The 26,021-nt window shown below is 41.1% G+C and overlaps 1 protein-coding gene across 3 annotated transcripts in view; it reads left to right on the top strand.

Moving 5' to 3' along the window:
* Eip74EF (Ecdysone-induced protein E74) overlaps positions 1–26,021 on the top strand; it is a 570,400-nt gene that overhangs the window by 509,073 nt on the left and 35,306 nt on the right. Inside the window, exon 1 of one of the 3 annotated variants that reach the window (XM_067143500.2) lies at positions 2,314–2,840. The exons of the other annotated variants lie outside the window; for them this stretch is intronic. Within the exon in view, the coding sequence (XP_066999601.1) occupies positions 2,645–2,840 (196 nt within the window). The 5' untranslated portion in view covers positions 2,314–2,644. Of the gene's footprint in view, positions 1–2,313; positions 2,841–26,021 lie in introns of those variants that run through there. 3 annotated transcript variants of the gene reach the window in all.

The following is a 26,021-nucleotide window of genomic DNA, read 5'->3' as shown; positions in this document are numbered from 1 at the left end:
AGCAAGAGAGAAGATAATGACATGAATGAAAGAAAAAACCATGAGGCTAATGAATTAAGACGGGGGATTTAAGGGGTTTTACCATAGGCATCGATTCAATTAATCATTCCAAATACATATTTATGTTTACATTTTAGGTTTTTGAACATAGAAATTACCTCAAATAAATTTAAGTGATATAATAAATTGTCTTGCATTGAATATAACGTTTGAAGAAAATGAAATAAGGCGGTTACGTGCTAATTTCATATTTTACAAATGCAAATTTAATTTATTTAAAATAAATTGAATAAAACGGTTCCAAGTTTATTCAGCTAATATTTTAAGAACGCGAATGTAATTTAATATTTAAAAGAAATGAAATAAAACGGTTCCAAGCTACTTCAGCTAATATTTTACATAGGTACTGAACGTAACGTGGATTCCCCCTTTCTCCTCCAGGCAAATGCCGCGATGGTACCTAACTTGAGGCCACAGCCGCTTCCTTGTCTATCCCTTCCAATCTTCTCATCACTCCGCAAGGCCCCTGTTCAGCACAGCAGATGAGGCCGCCTGGGTGAGGTACTGGTCATCCTCCCCAGTTGTATCACCCGACCCAGAGTCTGAAGCTCCAGGACACTGCCCTTGAGGCGGTAGAGGTGGGATCCCTCGCTGAGTCCGAGGGAAAAACCGACCCTGGAGGGTAAACAGATAAAGAAGAAGACTGAACGTTACGCATTCTACCGGCTGCAAGCAATAAAACATTAATTGACCGACAACTAGCCCATAATGTTCAATTCCGTTGTCTATATTAATAGCAGAATTGTATTATTTTGTATGCGTGTAGTAGGGGATAAGAGGACGTCAAAATGGAGCATAAAAACATGATGTTGTTTACGAGGTTCTTTCGTCGAACTTCCCAGGGCCAAAGCGTTACTTTCCTGTAACGGTTACAAGGATCGCGGTTTTGAAATGTAACTTGTATATACAACGTGACGAGTAATGATTTAAACAATTCTGCGTTACACGTATCGTCGGAAGTTATCTTACATCAAGTGACAGTGTAGTTTAACTTCGGTATTCACCGTTACAAGTAACGTCACGGCGTAATCTTCGCAAAAGAGTTTCTACTCACTGTATGAACCTTGGTCGTATTCACATGATCCACCATGACAGTTCCAAATTTTCACCACTTAAAATAGCAGGTTTTAATTGGCGCCTAGGAACAAACTATAATAATAATAATAATAATAATAATAATAATAATAATAATAATAATAATGAAGAAGAAGGTAAGAATAGTGGTAGGTATTTTAAACACAGTCGATATCTTACCAGTACTAACTGAACTCCGGCACAGTCGGTTATTGTGGATAATGGCTGCAGTCACAACGCAACAAGATTTTCTTTCCTCTTGTGGCTAGTTGTCATAGTTACCTTAGACGACGCTGGGCTGAGTAGCTGAGACGTTTGAGGCGCTGGCCTTCTGACGCCAACTTGGCAGGTTCGATCCTGGCTTAGTCCGGTGGTATTTGAAGGTGCTCAAATACGTCAGCCACGTGTCGGTAGATTTACTGTCACGTAAAAGAACTCCTATGGGACAAAATTCTGGCAACTCGACGTCTCCGAAAACCTTCAAAAGTAGTTAGTGGGACGTAAAACAGTAACATTATTATTAATATTCCCAGATTGGATGTTATCAACACAGTAACGCACGTTATATGTATGACGGTGACAGTGGTGTAACGTTTCAAGGTAATTACTACGTTATTTTTCGCCCATCACTAAAAAAAGCAATATTATTGCCGATAGGCCGAAGAGAACTTGTCTTGTAGCGTACCGGCGTTTGCGGCATTGGGATAAACAAGAAAGAAATGTGCTGAAGATGGCGACTGCCAGCCCTTCAACAGGTGATTGTTGTCAGATAATTGTGAAGCGATGTGTTACGTCTGAGCCGATCACTTAGGTTGAAAGAGATGCGCGCGATGAAAACGAAGTTATCCGAAGTAGTGTGTACTGTAATTACACGGTTGGAAGTGTAAACGAAAGCTCGTATGAAAGTGCAAGAAAAGACTCATTAAGTGGAGAATTAGGCCAACGAGCAAGTGAAACTGATATGACACGGCTGCGACAAACGTACACACGACTTGGGGAAAAACGAGATTTAAATAACAAACTGCTCCCACCTTTCCTGATTGGAGCGTTTCTGGCTCGAGAATGCCGACAGGAGCCGAGGCGCGCGCGGCGAAAGCAGCCGAAGGCGGCCGGCTTCCGCCGAGAGCCTGGGATGTGAGTCAGTGGGCCAGTCCGGGCATCCAGTCGGCTTGTGGAAACGATAGAGTGTGGTGGAGCGCCAAACTGTCTGTAGTGGAATAGCAAAAACGCTCATCATACTACTTCGTGCGAAACAACTGAACTTCACATTATTCTTGGTGTGTGTGTAAAGTTATTAACTATCGAACAGCGTTGACCAACGTGTGATTACGTGTGTTCTATTTCAGTTTAGTTGTCAAAAATATTTAAATTCCAGAAACATCCTGTGACTTGTGTCTGAGGTGTTATGTCAGTGACAAGTGTTGTAAATACTTGCTGTTACCATGGATACGCGTGAGTTTTTTGTGCGTTGTTACTGTTTGTCGTAAGTCCATCGTTCTTTGGCTCCGTAATGTTGGAAGTGAACAGAATGGATCTACCGCTGGATCTGAGTTTGAACTCCGCGCGAAGCAAATGTGGCTCGCCCCCTCTGAGCCCTTGTCGGGACTGCTGTACGGACTCGGACGATTCAGATGTCCAATCAGGGAGGATGTTAGTTGGCGGCAAGAATTGTAAAGCGTACAAGAAATCTTTAATGAAGCGTTACCGTAAGTACTAAATTAAAATTAAGTTTTGTGTACGTAGTTTATCTTATTTTTTATTATTAAGCAATATACCTGTTTTCACTTTAATTACAAGATTTTTTTATTTGGTTAGAAACGCATACAAGTGGTATGGTTTTATGGAAATATTCCTTTGCTCTTAGTACATTTCTTTCTCGTCAAGTTTTACCACGAAAGAGGTACATCTTAGAAGGAAAAATAGTGTGTGTTTTTGAGAGGTTAACATCGGGCACATATTTTTGATGACTGCCACATGAATGAAAGACAGATGAAATGCCTGTGTTCGTAGAAGAATGTGCTTATATATTTTGTTATTTGTGCATGGCAAGTTGTTGTTTATGATGTGTGGACGCAGCTGATAAGACAGGCTGGCGGGTGTGTTAAAGTTGGCAGGCACGGCCCTTGTTGAACTTGAACTGGATATCTGGCTGGCTGCGAGTGGAGGTGTGGTGGGTGACCTGCTTTCCGGCCCGCGGCGCGCTAAGCAGAGAAAGTGAAACTTGGCAGCAGGTAGCTGCACAACCGAGGGTAGATCCAAGCAACCCCCTCAGTCGTCCCTGACCTATTCACGCTTTCTCTTCCAATAATAGCTTACACACACACAAAAAGAGGGATTCCCCTAGTCTTGATTTTTTTTATGACTGTCTGGATAATAAACCCTCCCTACTGTCTCCTTTCTTTTGCATTTTATTTTTGACAGATGCCTCTTTTCCTTTCTCCCTCACTTTCTTAACTCGTGAGAGGGTGCGTGGGATGCTTTGTCTGCGGTCACCCCGGGAGGTTTCATCTGGATTCATAAAAACGTAAAATAAATGTAAATAATCAAGATTTCAGTGGGTCCGACTCATTGGCTGAATGGTCAGCGTTGAGACCTTCGGTTCAGAGGGTCCCGGGTTTGATTCCCTGCCGGGTCGGGATTAATTCCTCTGGCCCGGGGAGTGGGTGTTTGTGTTTGTCCCAACACTTTTCTCTTCATATTCACACAACACACTTCACTACCAACCACCACAGAAACATGCAATAGTGATTACATCCCTCTATACAGGGTTGGCTTTAGGAAGGGCATCCGGCCGTAAAACTGCCAAATCCACATGTGCGACAAAAGCACCCGTGACCCCACAGGTGTGGGATCAAGACTTCAGTGGATTAGTTATATTTATCCTACACAAGAATGCATTTTACTTACAAAACTTTGCCCAGGAAAGTTCTTATTTATTTTAACTAACAAAACAGAATTAATAATGATGTTTGTGGTTTTACATCCCATTAACCACTTTGCGGCTTGCATAGACTACGAGGTGTCCAAGTATTGTTCCGCTGGAGTTATTTTACGTACCGGTTAATATATTGCTGGATATGGCGTATTTGAGCACCTTCAAATATAATCGAACCTGCCAACTGTGAGCCCAGAAAACAAGCCCTGTACCGCCTGAGCTACTCAGCCCGACCAAAAAGTAATTATTATGAAATGAAAATTACAGTAATACGCGTTTAATTTATTGCTACATTAGCATACTAAGAACTTAATTAAGACCTACATATATTTCCATTAGTCCCGACGAATGTTCAAGGCGTTCACGGTATCCGCTCTTAAAACTGGCGACGTGTTTGTAACCCTGGTCAGACCTCCTCCATCACTAATTTCAGCACTGTGCTCTGTTACGTAGTTTTCGTAATCACCTACGACCTGGAGAAGAGAACTCTAGTTCCGGCTTCGCGCGCGCCCCGCATGTACTTTTCCATACTAGTTCCTGTAATTATTGTGTTCTGGATTAATCGAGACTTGCTGGTTACAAAAAATTGTTTCTGCATCCGGGAGATAGTAGGTTCGAATCCCACTATCGGCAGCCCTGAAAATGGTTTTCTGTGGTTTCCCATTTTCACACCAGGCAAATGCTGGGGCTGTACCTTAATTAAGGCCACGGCCGCTTCCTTCCAGCTCCTAGGCCTTTCCTATCCCATCGTCGCCATAAGACCTATCTGTGTCGGTGCGACGTAAAGCCCCTAGCAAAAAAAAAAAATAGTTTCTAGATTCAAATCTCTCTCATTTCATCCACTGTACCAAACATTTTACCCTCATAGGTTCGTAATCACCCTGATCGAAATTGTTTCGTGGCCACTGACTGCAAAAGGATGAGCTGAGGATGTTTACGGCATATGACCCCATGAAAGTTGTTCGAACAGAATTCGTCTGAAAGGGGAATATTTTAGTGGAAGGCATTCTGGTGTTTTTAATTTTAACAAAGTTTTAATGTGTCTGTTGGAGCTTGCTGTCGCTGTACTTTGTATTAAGGACAAAGTGTTTGGTTAGTTTCTCAGATCATGCTAATCAACTTGTTTTGCATTGGACGTAGTTGGTTCAGGGAAGGAAAGCAGGAAGCTGGGAATTCACATAACTATTATTCGTTCATTGCTTACAGGAATTGCAAATTTTCATGGAATCCGAACCATTGAGGTATGTTTTTCCATTTAGGAATTCTTACTTGCACTGACCGGGATTTGAGCCAAGATAGTCTGGTGAGAATCCAAGAGCCATTTTTGTAGTTAATGGGGTGAGATTATCACTCATTGAATTCGGACGAAGATGAGTTCGGACCACTTATATAATTAAATAATAGGTGAGCCATGAAAGGCAGTGAAATAAAGGCCTCTATGTCTCACAACTGTCGGCGTGGAAAAATCCAGAAGTTGACAAAGGGACCATCGGACGTGAAAGATCGCTGGCGAAGTCTTTGACTAGGAAGTGAAAGCAAGTCCATCTCACTTTTAGCCCCATGATTGCTACACGCTTCTCGGAAGCAGCAGATTTGATTTTAACCATTTGGAACGCGACAGAAAGATTTGTCTTACATCCCGCATCCTTCTGTGATTGGTGAAAGAAGCTGTGCTAAATATGCCTCGGAAAACTAGCTTCTCTCTTCAGTTGGCCGGTGGCGAATCTTAGTTGTTTTCCCGATGATATCTTGAACATACGTTAACACCTTTTTCATTGACCGTGTGATTTCTACTTTTTAATTTTGAATATTATGAAGAATAATTTGTTGCTCTGTGATGTCCATATTTGGTTTTCATCACTTTTTGATATGCATATCATTGACGAACTTGAAACTACTTCAAGTTCGGTTTCCTGGGATCTAAATTTGTTTCATAAATAATGTTTCCATTGCCGACTCTGGGATTCTTTGTAAAGTGCACGGTTATATTTTCCCTTCTCCCCCTCCCCGCGACTTGGAAACTTGTTGATAGGGATGACGGGTCACGTGACTTCGGAGCGTCTCGTCGCACACTCCTTGGCCTTGACGCGTCGCATTGCGCATGTTTTGCTACTGCTGCTGCATTAAAATAACTTTTAATTATGATGGAGGGAGCCGTTATTGTTTACGATTGAATTAGAAGCTTGCTGTGACATAACGTGCCTTATTCCGCCCGTCTTCCGCTTGCCTGGAAGTGCTTTTTCAGATGGGAAGGGTCTAGAATTTTGTTTGCAGATGAAACAAAGAAAACTTGTTTTTAAGAGGAATAAGTTAGTCCTCAAGTGCAGTAGGCTATTTTATACTGCCTTCATTTTCAATAATAATAATCATAATATTAATTTAACGTCCCTCTAATTGATTTTAGGGTTTTAGGCGGAGCCGAGGTGCGGGAATGTTGTCTCCCAAGATTTCTTTTACGTAGGTACCGGTGAGTGTACCAATACGAGGATGGCGTATTTGAGCACCTCCGAATACCACCGAAATAGTCCGGAATCGAACACGATAACTTGGGCTCAATTTGTCGACTGTTTTCGGAGACACCGAGGTGCCGGAATGTTGTCACGTAAGGGTTCTTTTACGTTCCAATAAATCTACTGACACGAGACTGACGTATTTGAGCACCTTCGAACCTACCAAGTTGGGTCAGAAGGCTAGCTTCTAAACCGTCTGAGCCACTCAGTCTTTATTTTCCATTAGGACTACAGTATTTTATCTCTTTAGTCTCCCCTGTTCGAGGTGTGAAGTAGTCTCGACACATTCAGGTGAAATTTGGGCGTTTTTCATTGCAGGTACCTACAAAGGTTGATTTATTATCGCGTTATATGGGGCCCACAGCCGAAAGGTTCAACCTGGCATTAAATTACTCCATTTTTGAAAGACATACAATATGATTTTTTAAAAATTAATATTTTCCTGCTCTCTGTATTATTTCTTGTCGATATTTTAATGAGCTTGTGCCGGGTTATTGACTCAGCATGTGCGTCATGACGATGTCTTAGACATGTATTTTTTGTTGGAAGAAGTATCTCATTAGGAAACTGAAAGATGGCTTATTGATTGTCCAAATATACTGTTAAAATAAAATAATAATGTTATTAGTTTACGATTATAGTGTGAGACAATAAAACCAAATAAAACCCAAAGCATAGCAACCCTGATGGTGATCTGGCCTTTCCGTGACTACAGTGTGAATTTCTGACATTAATCTTCCGTAATTCCTTATTTAACGAGTTTTAACACTGTGTTTGAACCGTAATTGTGCAGGTATTACATCGTTTACTTGGCTTAGCCTATGCGTATCAGATTGCAAGCAAGTCTGTAATTTTGCGTGACAGGTCATATTGTGATTGTAACTATGGGATCACCAATTTTTCGAGGAATCAGAACCACAGAGGGAGAGACTCTTCATTCCAAAAGTCTTACAAATATTGGCTGGGATTTACATTACTATCGGGTTGGTAAAAATTCGGGGATGATACCAGTCATCGTGCACCAATCCTGAATTCGCATAAGAACCCTTGAAGAACTCTCTCTCTCTCTCTCTCTCTCTCTCTCTCTCTCTGTTTTGGAAAGGACGAAGTCGATTGATTTTGCTTGTAGTTAACGAGGTTTACCCAAATTTTAAAGGATAATTTCAGGTGAGAAACTAATTCTGGAATGAGTCGGTGTACTTGATAATTGGAAGCGAAGCTTGTCTGTTTGGCGGGAATGGATGTAAGAACATCGGAAGAGCAGATCTATACGGTCAATGTCAGGACTCAGACCTTTGGATGGGTTTTGTTCATTCCTCTCGCTATTAAATATTATTGTAATAATAACACGACCTCAGTGAATTGGAGGAAAGGTCGGGAAAATATTTCAATTTTTAAATGTTTTGTTTGTGTCTTCTTATTTTGCTACCGCTTTTTCCCCACGCCTGTGGGGTCGCGGGAGCGAACTGCGTCGCACATGTGGATTTGGCCCTGTTTACGGCTGGATGCCAACGCCAACCCTGTGCGGAGGAATGTAATCACTATTGAGTGTTTCTGTGGTGGTTGGTATTGTAGTGTGTTGTCTGAATATGGTGAGAAGAGTGTTGGGATGGATACATACACCCAGTCCCCGAGCCAGAAGAATTAATCAGAAGCGATTAAAATCCCCGATGCGGCCAGGAATCGAACCCGGGACCCTCTGAACCGAAGGCCAGTACGCTGACCATTCAGCCAACGAGTCGGGCGAGTGTAACGTTTCAAATATCATGCAGCATGAGAATAGAATGTACATGTAAACAAATCCACAGTCACTTCACATTCCAAATCAAGTGAGTGGTAGTCATTGCTGTTCATTTGAATAGGATGAAGAATATGTTTGGAATCGTCCAGATAAGAGCGGACAAGTTTCTAATTTCTAGTCATTGCTCTGCAGTCCTCTGTCGCTGGAGAAAGTTTCTATCCGTCCTCTTAAGAGTAAAGTTATGTTTAAAGAGAATTACGTGTTCAATACCATTGAAGGTAATTTCTTCACTCGTGCGTATATTGGTTGTTAGCAAAATATAATGTTCATTGGGCTAAATCTTACAAAGAACAAGCAGTATTTTGCAAGTGGGTAGCTTCCCCAGCATCAGATCACCCCTGGTGACTAATCCTCCCTTTTACTGATGACTCAACACCCCCTTTCTGGAGTTGAGATCGTTGTTGCCTTAGCAACTAAACCACGTCATCTCCCTTACTTACCCTTCTCTACTACCTCAAGAATGATATTTTCTAATGCTGCTCGTCCCCAAGCTTCCTTCCTGTCTTGCAGATCCTACGTGAACTTCAGAAACTGTGATGTGCATTTTATCCTACCGCTTTTCCCTCCACACCTGTGGGGTCACGGGAGCGAACTGCGTCGCACATGTGGATTTGGCCCTGTTTACGGCTGGATGCCCTTCCTGACGCCAACCCTGTGTGGAGGAATGTAATCACTATTGCGTGTTTCTGTGGCGGTTGGTATTGTAGTGTGTTGTCTGAATATGATGAGGAGAGTGTTGTGACGGACACATACACTCGGTCCCCGAGCCAGAAGAATTAATCAGAAGCGATTAAAATCTCCGACCCGGCCGGGAATCGAACCCGGGATCCTCTGAACCGAAGGCCAGTACGCTGTCCCGGGGCCCTAATGTTTATGCAAATTTCATAACAGAACTGTTGTCCGGGCTAGATTATACTTGTTGTTCGCTTTAGTAAGTGTTCATTCTCATTTGCATTTTCACCTTGTAGTAGGGATATTTACATTTGTCTTTGGTAGCATTATGCTCTTATTATGACAAGCGGGGCGATCATCTAATTGTAATTTGCGGTAGTAATCTGCACTCGCATGAGAAAACAGTCTATGTGGATCCTCTCGGCTTGTAGATAGTCTCTAGCGATACCTTATTGTTTATCCGACAAAATGAATTAGAACTCAGCCCTAGGTCACCTACCAGATATGTGTTTCTCTGCCATCTGATAAGAATAAAACAGAACGTCGAAATTGAATTGCAGCTGGCCTAAATGGTGCCCAATCTAAAACTGCCGTGTCATATTATTATTAGACTATTATTATTATTATTATTATTATTATTATTATTATTATTATTATTATTATTATTATTAGCGAATTCTCCCAATATTGGAAGACGTTAAGCAAATAACTCAATCATTTCTTCTGTGGGTGCTTGTTGTTCCAAGAGGCTTTCTTTCTTTCTTTCTTTCTTTCTTTCCGAGAAGGCTTGTTTACGTTCTTCCGACCACTTTGGTCTGTACTGTTTTGTTGTGGTTGCTCTGATGTAGCTTCCCAGTTGTTTACTTTTTGTCTAAAGATGTCTTTTTCTAGAATGCCTGTTGAATTAAGTTTGCGTTTTCGAGCTTCTTTCGAAGTTCGTTAAGCCAGGGTGTTGAGTTCTTAAGCGAGGTTACACAATATTTGCCAATCGATTTTCTGGTAGTCTAGGTAGATGACTGAAGAATTTCATTCGTCTTTTCCTAATGTCAATTTCGATGTTTGAGAACTTTTCTGCTGTTTTGATTGATTGTAACTTGTAACCTTCTTAGGCGTATCTTGCTCCTAAGATTTTCCTAATGATCTTACTCTCTTCTTTTCTTGATTTCTTCAAGTTCTTGCTTTCTTTTGAGTGCCAAGACTCAAGAAATCCACCAAATAATAATAATAATAATAGGTTTCTCCTTGGATTTCCGCACTTGGCGCAGGAAAGAGCTGGGGGTAGAGAATTAATTACCGGTGCATCTTTTCAACTGTATGTCCAATGATTTATTACACTTCTGTGTACCACAAAAAGAAAAAACAGTATATAGGCCCTATTATAAATATAGATTCCATGCACAACTACAAGAGACAAATAAAGCTCTACTGGTAACCTGTAATTTAATCAGGTCGAAAATACTAATTTGTAAGGTTCAGATGTTAAGGAAAAGTCATATTCCTTTCCTTAGGTAATTTTACCACAAATCTCAAACATAACGGAATGGTGGGTCCCTGACCCAGATTAAAGCAATTTGATGTAGAACATAAATGCATTTTGATTGCTTTGGTCATATTTTGTCCATTTTAGTGATGTGAGGCAATAATTTGGTCATATTTTGTCCATTTTAGTGATGTAAGGCAATAATGTGGTCATATTTTGTCCATTTTAGTTGAAGTCGACGCGGTGTTTTTAACAAGGTACGTCTTATCTGCATCGAATTTCAAACACAGGGTTTCAAAATACTGTAGTAGATGTATTTTTTTTTCTTTCTTTTCCCAATAAAGATAGGTAGGAGGTTTAGAAGACATGATTCCAAGAGATACTGTACGAATGTACACCGACAGATACGAAAGAAGCATGCTAATACTTCATTTTAGGTCCCTTTCAGTAGAACTGCTCTTCAGGCCTATGATACTGAAAGAAGTATAAGGTTTTAATTTACCTCCTGTAGCTCTGTCAATCTACATCATTAAGTGTGTCTGGGCACTGAACACTTCTTGACATGTTAGTAACAGTTTAATCCGGGAGATAGTAGGTTCGAATCCCACTATCGGTAGCCCTGAAAATGGTTTTCCGTGGTTTCCCATTTTCACACCAGGCAAATGCTGGGGCTGTACCTTAATTAAGGCCACGGCCGCTTCCTTCCAACTCCTAGGCCTTTCCTATTCCATCGTCGCCATAAAACCTATCTGTGTCGGCGCGACGTAAAGCCCCTAGCAAAAAAAAAAAAAAAGTAACAGTTTAATACTTGCAACCTATCCTTAAAATGCTTAAGTTATATTTTACCCTTTTTTAGGTTATGTTTAGCTAGTTTTTAGGGCATATTTGCTTGCATATTTTGTGCTTCTTTACTTCCGAACTCTAGCCATATGTTGAATACAGGGCACTTCTCGATTCATCTCTGCTGTAGTCATGAACAACACTTACGTCGCACACTGTTTGCCGCTAGATACTGGTACCGAAGTCGTAGAAGATGGCTGTCCGTATAGTATGCAAGCAGGAAGCGAGGTGGCACAAGGTGCGAGTGTTATCATAGCCTGACGGCCAGCCTTGAACCCGGCTGAGCTTGTCTGTCTCTCTCGCTCACTGGCTGCTGGACGAGGGAACGCGGAAGTGGCGCAGCCAGCAAAACTGAGAGGCCCTACCAAGGGCTTCCATTAGCTCACTCAACTAACATACGCCGCTACTGAATGATTTATTTAACGCGTTGCGCCAAGATTATTTAATTTATAGACTCCCACGTCGTAAAGTATTTGTAACGAACTAATCGATAGGGACTCAGCTTTGATTACCGCGCTATGTATAGATATCCCAGCGCGTTTCGTAATGCCAAGCAAGCCGGAAGTACTCACTTGATGGGCTGTTCCGTCACTGTTTTCAAAACGCTGAACATGTATGAAAAGAAATTTCTGAGAAGTACTTATATCTTAACCATGTTCAGCGCTTACTTATCAATTTAGGACATCTACCAATGTAAAGCCTAGCTAATGTTTGCCTTATTGCTGTCGACAGCCAACTCCAGGAATACATCCTGTCATTTCTTGTATTCATGTAGTGTCATGACCTACCTGCTTGCCCTTATAGTTTTGCTAACAACTCATGGTTTTCTCCGTCTACATTGCTGTCGAAGTAAGCGAGATCCGGCGACAAGTGTGACTTTGGCTTTTACGGAGCAGGTGATCTAAGAGGAACTTGGCTCGTTTCAGAAGTCGGGATATGGCGTCAATCCGGAACTAATGTTCGCTTGAGGATAGCTATATTATAAGCTGCAGTGTGTTGCTGATCGATGGGCCTATGACGTAGCAGGCGGACTCGACCACTCGAAATAGCTTGGCTCTGCAGTAGCCCATGGGGACGAAGGCCCGCCCGTGTTGACGTCAGTTCGTATCGATTCGGTCCGTCGGGTGACGTCAGAATAGTGAGAGTGCTTGTGCCTGCCTGGATGAGGCGCGCAAGCCGGCGCACGGATGTCCTCTTCCCCATTCCATCTTTCAGAACCTTTGTGCTCTTCACTTTTCTGGGAAGTGAGAAGCAAATAGATTAAGAGGCGACCCAGAGCCAATTCCTAAGCATTGGAAAGCTGCAGATCTTGTTCAGAGGTCAGGTGTTTTCTCCTCTGTGCTGAAGTCCCAGAGGTAACAAGGTGGTAAACCCGGGGATCATTCATTCCTTCAAATACTTTTCCAGAGCAGCCAACATTATAGTCATCAGTTGAATAATCTTGTATGGAATTCGTTGGCTGATTGTTAATCCAGGGGAAGAAATTGGTTTTACGTCACACTAACTAGTCTTCATGGCTTTCGAAGACGCCGAGGTGTCGGAATATTGTCTCACGTGTGTTCATTTACGTGCTGGTAAATTTACGAACACAAGGCTGGTGGATTTGAGCACCTCGAATACCACCAGACTGAGCCAGGATCAAACCAGCTAACTTGGGCTAAGAAGACCAGTGCCTCTACCGTATGAGCCACTCAGCTTGGTGCATAGGACTCTTGCAAGTCCGATCTCATTGTTCTCCTGTTAATTAGATTAAGATTTTAAATCTACCAAGTTAAATTAATTCAGCCTTAGACCTCTTCAGTGGAGTTCCTTTTCCTTGGTCGCATCGGAGTTCGAACCCGCTATCTCCCGGATGCAAACTCACAGTTGCGCGTCCCTAACCACCCAGTGAACTCGAAATTGGTTCGCAGATTGCCTGAATGTTACCTCTTGAGAAGAGCTTGAGGATCTATTTGACTGTGGAAACTCATTGCAGTCAGTGATAAAGCTGGAGCGCTTTCAACATTGATCTTCACCATCTGGCACCCGATAAATAAAGCATTATTCAATAACAGGAAAACATGTGCGACAATAACTTCGAATTAACCGTTACTCGAAAAGTATTGCAAATTATCATTCGGAGTCCATAACAAGATGAGAGACGGGTTTTCATTGTTCTCTTGTCTTACTTCTCTGTGGGGGATATTTTGTAACTCCCTTCTCGCATGGCAACGAGCTGGGTAAGCAAGAGGCTGTAGCAGCGATTATGATTATATCTGCAAATTCTGCTTTCTTGGCACAGTGATCGCGTAATTTGACAATTCCTTCAATTGCTTCTCGATCAACAGTTGCTGCTCTCAATGTCCTCAGTCTTATTTTTCTTGAGTTCTCATTCTGGATCTTCTTTTCCTTCTTTGATTATCCGGCGTACCCTTTTCTTAAAAAATATTTGTTCGTGGCGTTGACCTCTGCAGATCTTTTGACACTACTTTTACCATATGATAGGAACCTGCGTGTTGAATGTGAGGAAAGGAACGTTAAGGACGTCACATATACCCAGTCCCCAGGCCAGGGATATTAATCATTTACACACAAAAACCCTTGACCCGGCCGAGAATCGAACCCGGGCCGGTTTACCCTTAGTCTGACATTTTTTACAGCTCTTTCCCCTGGCATTTTCATCACATGTCCTGATTTCCTGGTGTGTATTATGGTTGTGTTTGTTAGGACATCAGCCTAGAGACTGGTTGGATCCTCAGATAGCACAGGTAGAAACCGTATAATAAAAAATAATTAAAAAACATTGGTGGCGCTGAAACGAGGCGTGTTGGACAAGATGAGAAGTGAATTAGTTCGCCATTCCTTTTCTCGCTGGAGTATAAAGAGCTTTTGGCACTACGAGTTGCACCTTTCATAACATTCTGAAGCACTTGTGCTCTGAATGTCATTGCTTAGAACTACCCACATACCCCGGCAGCTTCCATATTGTCATAGCCATCTATGCCACTGGAACTTAGGTGGAAGCTACAATCTGCACTGGCCTCTGCCAATAATAGACGGAAAAAAAGTACTGCATCCATCAAGAAAAGGCAACCCCGAACATAAATGCTCTCTGCAGTTATAGTTCGTATTTTTTTTTTTTTTTTACAATTTTTCTTTACGTCGCACCGATACAGATAGGTTTTATGGCGACGATGGGATAGGAGAGGGAAGGAAACAAACATGACATTAATGTTTGAGTTGAACTGTAATTTTGCTGAGAGCGCAGTATTTAATTTCCTTATAGTTTGTGTACGCTAGACCTTCGTTGACCGCTGTCTGATTCGATGTCGTACGGATTTCTAAACAGCACGTCTGTTGGCTTACAATCCGGTAGCAGTAGCCAGTGAAGCAGTTCACAAATTTCTGCTTAGTTAAGCATTAGTCTTTGTTGTAATAATAGTTACATAATCAATGGTGACAGTCGCTTACACAATACAAAGTATCTCCGGATTTTGCCGTGAGGTAGACTATTTCGGATGGCATTTCTGGCATACCTACTGTGGACCAATAACCGCTCGCATATTACGTTAGCTACATATATCATAATTTGAGTTGGGATGAGAGCGCTTTCTATTACCGTTGCCAAGTTGACAGTTTTGCAATGAGACAAGCAATGTAGCAGTAACTGAGCAAGCATTTCAGTCTCCGTGAAGATTGGCCCACTTTTTTGATGCAATCGTTGTGACGTTGCCAGCTTGCCTGGGCTTAAAGACAGGCTGACGCATTATCGACTAGTTTCTGGCTTCCGCTTCCCGGATTCTATTTGAGCCATGAAATGGCTTCCAGAAAATGCACTTGTATGTCTTTAACCCTCCAAACCGCTACGCAACTTGTTCCTGCTGGTATTAGCGACCTGGAACTCTTTTAGTATTAAAGCGAAGGTTAAAGAGAGTTCGAATGTGGGTGTAATAACTTGCTTAGAATTGGATTTCGCCATTTCATTAATATGATATATCTGAAACACCTTATCATTCTGCTGTTGATGCAGCCGTTTGTTTGTTGGTTTGTTTGTTTGCGGAGGTAAACCAGTGGAGCCTTCATTCAGTTTTCTGCTAGTTAATTCTTTGTGGAATGGATGAAGGTAAAATCAAAGACATATTCTGTTCGTCGGATTCACTTTCGGTGGTACAGTGGTGCTTGGTACAGTGTATGTGTCTGGTTTTTCCCTTATAGTCCTTAGACTACCGAAGTTTATGACGCAACGCCCACCTTATATACAGTAATTTATTATTGTCATTATTTTATGAGTTAATGCATTCCAGTTCACTTTGGCTACAGGTAGCTTCCTGATCTGAATCAAATGTTATGGTTAAATCCTAGAATCATCTTACAACAAAGTGACAAATTGTTTCACCGTGTGATGGTTTTCCGTGGTTTCCCATTTTCACACCAGGCAAATGCTGGGGCTGTACCTTAAGTAAGGCCACGGCCGCTTCCTTCCCACTCCTAGCCCTTTCCTGTCCCATCGTCGCCATAAGACCTATCTGTGTCGGTGCGACGGAAAGCAACTAGCAAAAAAAAAAAAAAAGTAAGTTTCACCGTGTTGCTTTATGTAGTTAAGACCAAGAAGAAAATATCCTCTACAAAAATGGTTAGGGAAATTTAGCTCCCGAAGGCAAATTGAATTGTGACTGCGTGTAAACTACAGCTGTAGTCTATGTATTTTCAATTGAGATAGCTACCTAACTGCTACATTCCTTCTGCGACTTTGCTTGGAAAGTAACCCCCAAAGATTACGACAGTTAACCGTATACAAAAGGACACATGTGAATGATTGGCATCGCCTTCTGATCAATAACAGAGTATTATTTAATGGTGGGCGATATTCAGGCAACTGTTTCTAAATAGTAAATACACTTTTATGTCTTTGACGCTCCGTACTACTACGCAACTTGTTCTGAGTATCTTTAGAAATGACCGAAATGCCATACCATTGCAGTGCTTGTTACACGGATGTCCTGTTGCTTGCCTTCTCATACCGGATGAGATTTCCTTTTCGCTCCTGCCAGACAGAGGACGTCCCGGATATCCTTAAACAGCATTTCAATTCCTGACTACCTCGTCACACCTGCAGTAGGTGCAGACTTGCCGTTCGAATGCATATTAGAGACTTTATCTGTAGAATATGGATGTGGTCATCTGGGTGGGTGTTTGTACTGTCCCCAACATCCCTGCAACTCACATACCACACAACACTATCCTCCACCACAATAACACGCAGTTACCTACACATGGCAGATGCCGCCCACCCTCATCGGAGGGTCTGCCTTACAAGGGCTGCACTCGGCTAGAAATAGCCACACGAAATTAAAGTTATTACTTCAAACTACATCGCTTTAAGTTTACCCATTTCTGTCACTTTAGTCAACAAGGTTTCTTTTCCTTAACCTAGTTTTCTATGTGATATCGGCAGTTGCACCATTCCGAGATCAAATGTATTTACCAGCAATTCCTACTATTTTTAAATTAATTCCGTATGGCAGAATCATTAGTGTGCACTGTTTACAAGGATACTATTTGACTCATACCGGTACTTTGTTTTAAGGGCTGTTAACGATGTGCTCGTCTGTTCCATGACTATTGAAGGATGGAAAATGAATTATAATCACGTAAATAATTATAAGAAAAGACAAGGTAAAAGGTATGGAAATTGGGAAATGAGCACACTGACAGACACTGCAATTCTAAACATCGTTGGAAAAGAAGAAAATCTAAATGGTATGAGATGGAACGGATAGCGTAAGTCAGTAGATCGTCGTTTCTCCTCGAAATACTGACCCGCAGCGCATGTGTCACGGAATGACAGTTCGTTCCAGTTCATGTAATACTGAACCTCAGACGACAAAATCTTTCTGGTTAGAGTTCTAAAAAAAAAAAAAGAAATATTATCACATAGCGATTTTTGTATACTCAACGATAATATTTTGTCTGATCACCTCAGTTGACTCGGTAACAGGCTATATGAACAAGTGCCTGAACAAGTGCCGGAGACTGATAATCAAAGCTTCTACAGTTTGTTATATTTTAACCGATACATGTTCTGGAATACATCGCAGTATTCATTACAAAGGTGACTGTAATATCCCCTGTTTCCTGCGATACAATTTTCGCCCTAACTAGCCGAATATGTAAAACGATATTAGAAACATCGGCAACCAAGCGACCTGACCCGAACGACAATCTCTTTCCTGTGGCTTGATACTGCTATGGGAAATAAAATACCTAGATTCTAAGTACTACGGGGATAATTCTTTTAAAATGTGCTTGTGATGTGAGAGTTTCCTCGTTGATGTGAATGAAGCGCCCGGCCGATCTGTCTGGGTTAGTGAGGAAGCAAGCGCTGCTGTGGCGGGCGAGCTTATTGATTTGGCAACGGCGCGCCAACGCTACTCTGCAGGTCCCACTTTCCCTGTCCCACTGACACAGTTCCGCGACCAGCCCAAATGAAAAGTGAAAACCAGGCAGGCAATGCAATGCAGTGAGAATACGTAATAATGAGCTCGCGACGTCACGCTACATCCGGCACACGGAAACATCTGCTACAGCTGTCGACAATTCCGCGCCCCAATAACACGTTTGATAGACTACTCATCGTAGGTCTGACCTGTCTTGGGCAGGTCAGATATGTAGGCTAATTTCAACTAAAATAAGATAAAGACCTCAGCATTCTTGTGGGAATATAATAAAACTGAGTCGAATGTTGCGGTTAAAAACAATGATGTTATGCAATGCGGCCCAGCAGGTTCTCTCTTTTCACCCGCTCGTCGCACGCTTTGGGACAGACAATACATTAACGTATCGATGCAGTAACCTTTCTACTATCCTACACAAATTATGAAGTATGGAAGATCAGAATGTACTATTCCTCCTATTTTTTTATTACAAAGGGTTCTCCAATAAGATCAACAATGGAAGGGCGCAGGCTAATGATAAAATATTAATATTTCCGTCGTGGGATAAATTTATACTACATCAAACTTCATTTTCTACAACTGTTGCATTTATCAATAGGACCAGTATTGCCGGGTGGAGTAGCTCGGACGGTAGAGCGCTGGCCTTCTGAGCCCAACTTAGCAGGTTCGATCCTGGCTCAGTCCAGTGGTATTTGAAGGTGCTCAAATACGTCAGCCTCGTGTCGGTAGATTTACTCTCAACATTTTGTCCTGCGGGACAAAACTCTCGCATCTCGGCGTCTCCGAAAACCGTAAAAGTACTGTAGTTAGTAGGATTTAAACTACCAATAACATTAGTAAGTATCACTATTAACAGAGATATTCGAAAATTACTTTTTAGATCGTTCCCTAAATTACCATTTCGCCCCGTGCTAATTAACTTATTTTTAGTCTTGATTGTAGTGCCTTCTTCCCTGACCTGAAATACCGATTTTCATTAAATTCGGTCTAGTAGTTTTCTCGTGATACGCGTTCATACATTATTGTTGTAGTTTGAGTCATCAGTCCATAGACTGGTTTGATGCAGCTCTCCATAGCACCCTATCCTATGCTAACCTTTTCATTTCTACGTAACTACTGCATCCTACATCTGCTCTAATCTGCTTGTCATATTCATACCTTGGTCTACCCCTACCGCTCTTACCACCTACACTTCCTTCAAAAACCAACTGAACAAGTCCTGGGTGTCTTAAGATGTATCCTATCATTCTATCTCTTCTTCTCGTCAAATTTAGCCAAATCGATCTCCTCTCACCAATTCGATTCAGTATCTCTTCATTTTTGATTCGATCTATCCATCTCCGTTCATACATACATGATGGAAATTATATTTTATTCTTATTCTGGACATGACTGGCTCACATATACCGTCAACTTTTACAAATTCTGATCAAGGTACAGACAAAACTCTTATTTCATGTATATAGATTAACGGTTTGTGTAGCAAATTGAATTTTCACTGCGGACTTTATGGTCACGACTAGCAAACGGAAATTCAACTAGGAATGGTTGATTACGGTGATCTGTGTTGTAAAAGACACGACAACAAGTTTATCGGCCCCATGTAATGTAAATAGAAGAGCGATTAGAATATCTGGAGGGGAGATAGTGTAGAGTTACGAAAGGCAGGAAAATACAACACTCCTTTGGCTTCGCAAACCCAATGCTGCTGGGGGATTGGAAAATAACGATGGCAAGATGTATGTATGTATGTATATATGTATGTATGTGTGTGTAAGAGAGAGAGAGAGGGGAAGGCGGGGTTGTGGTGGGGGAGTCTGTTACAAGTAACCAGAAGAAATGTCACACATTCCGCTATCAATCTCGGAGGGAAGTTGATGGAAATTTGATGGCCTTAAGCGAATTACTCCCTTCTGCTTCATTTATACAAAATATGAAATGTCCTTATAAAATTATATTTTCTTATATCCACCATCATAGCTTACATAGGTACTTTCGTAACCAAGCATTCCTAAAATGTTCTCCTTTTTATCAATAGTAGATAATATAAGAGAGTGCGTTAAAACAAAACATGCTCCTACTATTAATCATTCTTGTCAACATTTCTGACAAAATGCTTCCTATACGTTGCCTCTTAGGTACAAGTAAGACTTCACTTCGAAAGTGTTAAAAACATTTTATTGTTTAACCGACATATAAAGCAACATTTAAACATAGACCGCTCCATGATTAATTTCCAAGATACCACCAACCTCTCTGCAACCTGCTCAGAAAATTTCTAATCTTTTAAAACATCTGATGTGGCTTGTCTCTGATCATGCGTGTGGATCTAGTGCCCTTTCATATATATCACTTGATGTATAAGCTTGTATTTAATTGGGGTATCATCTAGATAGACAGCTCTTAATGATATGAAATGCCTCCATGGCTTTAAAATTGGGTAGGTTTAGTGGGGGTAAAAAAGAAAGAGCTTGTGGGGGAGGGAAGGGGGGCGTCCGAAAGTTGTGCTATATTGTTGCTTCGTGGACTCTACCCAGTTTTCACCTGTTACGGACACTGGAAGAAGGTAATAGAACATGATTCTTCCGTTGAAATACAGTATTTCACAGTAAAGATAAATGTTAAGCATTTTTCAAGTATTTAACAAAGCCTATTTTATTTCTTCCTTTCTGTTACTTAGCCTACAAGGAGAAGGCAAGCTGAAGTGTTCTGGATTATGTAACGTCGTGCCACCAAAAGTATTTTATTTAGCTGGTTAGAGTAGAGGTGATTAGTGCATTTAGGTCAAGTGTTATCAGCAGGTTAAGACACAAGTAGGTCAGCTCCTCTGGAGGCATCCACTTCTCTCTACCGAGAATTTCCGATCCCATTTGGTAACTTGCACGGGGATGTTACAGGACGCGGAAACGACGGTGTTGCGTCAGGCCTGTGCTGGTGGGCGGGCGGGGAGGGGAATTGGGTAAGTAGGTCGCCGGATTGCGCTAGTGTGAGCTTGCAGCACGCACAGACAGCCTATTCATCCAGTCCTGTGCAATATGGCAGGCGTTCTGCTCCACTTCTTTCATGCCAAAATAACGTGAAGCACCTGCTAGCAATGGTTTTCTTCCGTTTCCACTACAGGAACGTTTAAGATGACAGTTCTAGCGCGGATCTGAATTTAACAAAGCCTGTTTCGTAATCGCGCAGACCAGCAGACTTGAGTAAAAGCGAGAGTACCGGGAAGTGGGTCACTGGAACGTTGGGGTTGCTTATTGTAGCTACCTGCTGCGCTTCCCCTGAGTCCCTATCTGCCCCACCTCTCGTATTACCTGACATAACCTGCCTACCTGGATCTAAGAAGGTGGTTTAATATAGATGACAACTTAGATATTTGTCGTTCTAACAGAAAGGGACGGCACTTTTTATATAGTACAATACGGTTAGCTAAGGAAGGATTTGCGTATTGACGGGAATCGAACTCGGGATCCTCTGATCCGAACGCCCCAACGCTGACCATTCAGCCAAGGAGTCGGACTGTCACCTGTAATGTACATTCCGGAAATAACGTAATACTAAATTAAATATACTATTTACAATGTAAAGACGAAACAAGCATATCAACATTTCGATATATTAAATGTTCTTTGGATTGTGTGCTGTTCATAATTTTGGTTAACACTGCCTGTTTATCGAAAAGAGTCGGGTATTGTTTGGGTATATTGCTAGCCATTTAACAAGAAATAGCGATACGAATGTCGAAACATAACCTATAATATTTCCCCCTCAAAATTGTTTAGTTGGCCTATCAAACAAGATCTTTGCTACAAAGAAGGATTCTAGTGTATTTTACACATTGAATGCAGATTTTTACCTTAATCTTACATTGTTAAAAGCTAACGACACAGCCGTATTCATACACCAGACTGGGGTTTTATTTAGCGCTGGCGCGTGGTCATATACTAAACCTTAAAACATATAAAAGATAAATAAGTCACCACCAAGTTAATGTAACTGTTCGCTGTTACGGGGTCAGGGAGAAAAATTTAAAAAAATATTGTACTGTAGCGTCAAGCACTTATTTCTATATATAGGCTTTTGATTATTAATAGAGTACAAACGAAGTAAACACTTCTCCGTTAATTTACCAAGGCGCGTTCAGCATTTCAGATTTGGTAGTATTACGGAACATTTGTGATAATAAAAAATAATAATAAAATAATAAATAATAATAATAATAATAAAAATAATAATAAAAGGGACAATGCATTTTATGGAGTACAAGTTTTAAATTTGAAAAACAATCTACTTCACATCGTTTTTATTCGCGATAAAGTGTCATTGTAACCTCCAATATGACCTGTATTATGCCCTACTATTAATAAGCAGAGTGTCTATTATTATTATTATTATTATTATTATTATTATTATTAGTAGTACTAGTAGTAGTAGTAGTATTTGTAGGTTGGGTGAGACAATTGAGGTTGCGGATGGGAAAGTTGAGGACAACGCACGCGACCGGAATGACTCAGTGCTCAACTTTCGTCTGCTTTAAGAATCGGGTTCCTTAGATTTGTTTTCTTGTTCACGTCTGCGGAAATACCCGGCTTACGACTGATGGAATCTTGTTTCCTTCACTATGTCTGCCAAAGTCTTTAGTGGAATTTCATTGCAAGGTTAACCTTATCTCTCCCGAGACATACAGGAACTTCTGACGTACTATGTATCAATTGTTTGCTGCATTCCTTTAATGCCGATGATGTGAGAACGTACCAGATAGAGACAATATCCTGTATACTTCCATCGATCCTTGGAATTAGTACAATAGCTCAGTACCGAGTTTCAATTTCTGCGTGGTGCAGGTCATGTACGATAGCTGAAAGCTTACATTCGTAAGATGGTGGATCCTGAACCCTATCGTCGTAAGACAAACTGATTTTCCGTTGTTTCTTATTTTTTCACCACACGGCGTTACATTCCGAAACCTTGTCCTTTCTTATCCTAGTGTGGCGAAAACCTACTTGTGTCAGCACCAAGTTAAACGGCACGCAAAAAATCGCTACTAGCTGCACTAAAAATTAAAACTGGTTTAATTTACGGGACAGGAGGGGGATTTGGGTAGCTTCAAGTAACACAACTGAGAAAAAAAGAGGAGTTAAATCGATACGTACGTATTACCACGAAGTTCTTACCCGTTGTTTTCCTCCTTATTTTCCACTAATGGGTCCAAAGGAGAGACGGCTGTTCTAGTTTTCTGTAGTTTCTGATATTAGTAATAATAACAATAGATCTTGTGTCTCTAACTGCAGACGGTTTTGAGGTGAGGGACCACTTGACTAACTTTACCTTGGAATTGTATCTCCATGGGGAGTACATATTTTTGAACGGAGAATTCACTTCTCCTTTAGCAGGTTAGCAATCACTATTTGCTAAACACGATGGGACCACGCAGTTGGTCTGCCACTGCTAAGCAGAATCATGCCAATCCAAGTGATGAGCCCCAATGGCACGTCTGGACGAAACTTCGCAAACATACACGGCCTTATCACCCAAAAGCTGGTTCTATTCCCGAGATTTTATGACTAACTTTAGTTAGTATGACAGATTGAAAAATAAAAATTCCCTGATGAGTTTTTACATTATACGTGATCTATGTCTGACCCAGGTCTATAGACTATGCCATATTATGTGAATGGTATTCTGTTGAATGTTACCCTGAGCAATGTAGTATTTCACTCTGTTTTGTCTGTGACTGTTTTTGTGGTCATGTCGTAAGTTTTACGATCAATATCTGAATATCCAACGGGGCTATAGGCAAGTTAATTAGGCTACCTCCTCGTTAGCGCGAGTCAATCTGTTGTGTCTTTCTCGAAACCTACAGGCAAAATATTTGAACAATCACATTTTTCTATCTATACTACTTGGTTTGATAGGCTGTACATATTATGGGCTTAGTAGCAAAGCATTCAAAACGTGGGATTGAACCTCGAGCACTGGTCGTCTTAGAATACAGAAACATAAATAATTGGTCCTTTTCCTCATTCATCCCTCTCATTGTTCACTCCTTTTTATATACCTTCCTAGCTTAATCAGGTCTGTATACAATGTTCATCCTGCTCAGTTAGTATCAATGTAGCCGTGGTAATACATTACTTGCATTTTATAGCGGCCCAAGTTACCGCTCGTCCATGGTTTCTGGATGGAAACAGAGCACAGTGGAGAGTTACCGATCCTTGATCAGAGAATCTTGACATTTTGACTGAGAACTGGCAAGAATGCTTAGGCACAAATGCAACTACAGATGAACGACTTGAATATTCAACTTATAACGACAATAAGATTTTTCAAAATTCGTCATTTAAACATGTTTGCAGTGATTAGAATTTGCGGGCATGACATCTCTGTTAATTAGCAAATTAAAAATTATGACATGAGTCTTCGACTCTCTTGTTAATATTTTGCCCTACAAAGTAACAATCGGTCACAGGAAACCTCGTGCTAATTCAAAAATATTAAATATAAGGGGTTCCTCATAATGTATTTGTCCATTTATATGGTAGTATGTATGATATAAGAGTATGGTATAGAAAAAACAAACTTGATATGAGACGTGAAATATGCTGGCTATAACCAATGTCGCTGTGTGGTAATCAAGTTGGCACTGTTTAGCAATACACTGCACTTCTATTACCCGTATATGAGGAAATTCAACTCCAATGCGGAACCTCGCGAGTTTGATCCGTGAGAGTGAGACCCGTGTATGGGATAGAAGTTGCTGGTACTGATCCCGGTTTGTGAAGACCGACCGGTGATCTTCAGCTGTTGCACATGCTGTTCTTCCCAGGCTCGTCTCTTCCGTCACACTGATTTCTTGGCTCAATCGGGCGATGTAGGTCAAGGAGAAGGCGACAAATGTGGCAACATTGCTCGCCCGCGGCAGGACTTTCCCTTCCGGTGGCTAGAGGCTCTTCTACTACAATACCTGTTCAGCTTTTATTTATAGCCTCTCTCACCTGTCAGTCTGGAATGGGATGTGCACGGATAATGTATGGATGCCCTCCTATTAAAAATCGACAAACTTTTTTTTTACTTGATATTGCTTATTTTCCTGTCACTTTAGGGCAGTTTCACATTGTTATGTTGGACTGATTCCTCACCGTGTCTCCCCCAGTTCCAAGCAAGAGGGTAAATATATATTACTTAAAAACCAAACCAAACCCCATGGTACTACAGCCCTTGAAGGGCCTTGGCCTACCAAGCGACTGCTGCTCAGCCCGAAGGCCTGCAGATTACGAGGTGTCGTGTGGTCAGCATGACGAATCCTCTCGGCCGTTATTCTTGGCTTTCTAGACCGGGAAAATATATTACTTAAAGTGTATTATCATGAGAACTCACAATTCAGAAATATTACATGCATATTATATGGATAAAAAAGTAGGTAGGTAATTATAATTTATTACCATCAGTAGCATAAGAATGATAGGGAAATGAAGTAGGCTATCTTTTTAATATTGTAACAAGACTCATTCTTCTGAACTTCTGTACTACAGTATAATCATCAGTCAAGAAAAATGAAATATCAAAAGTATAAATCTTTGAATTCAGTCTATAACATTTTCGGTACCGGTAGACCTATACATTGAAATAAAGAGAATTGATGTCGAAACATATTTTTGATTCTATGATACAATTGTTGCAATTTACTGTAGACTTATATTATCAAACAATACTGCGTGCGAATATTAGGGTGTTCAAATGTTATAATTATAAGTACGTACCCCGAACAGGTTTGTTTGTGTTTACTTCATGTCCAAACTCTGCGCGAGTTCATTTTACAGAGTACCGGTACTGATTTCTCATTGTGTAGGATAGCGTTCTTTTTTTCTAAAATCCTAAATCATCTCTGAATATGAGCAAACTGTGTGAAGGATAATTACTTCCTCTTGACGTAATCAATACTCTGTCTTTCCCAGTGCCCCTTGGACGTACATGGAGGAAGTGTTTTTTTTTTTTTTCAGTTCACGCCACATGTTCCATTCCACTATGGGAGAGTGATCACCGTGAACCCCTAAACTGTGGACAATGGTCTCAAAATAATATGTGAGAATCTCCCCCCAGCCTTTAATATACTAGAGAATTTATAACGTATTTGAGGAACAGTTCTGTAGGATATAAGATTCAACCGTTCGTTTTCATTGAGTTTCCTCTGGTATAAGCACATAACTTTCGATGGTGCTGT

This window comes from Anabrus simplex, chromosome 3 (assembly GCF_040414725.1).
Source record: "Anabrus simplex isolate iqAnaSimp1 chromosome 3, ASM4041472v1, whole genome shotgun sequence".
Classification (NCBI taxonomy): Eukaryota; Metazoa; Arthropoda; class Insecta; order Orthoptera; family Tettigoniidae; genus Anabrus; species Anabrus simplex.
Note: the sequence above shows the minus strand (reverse complement) of the source record. Positions and strands in the feature narration are given on the sequence as shown.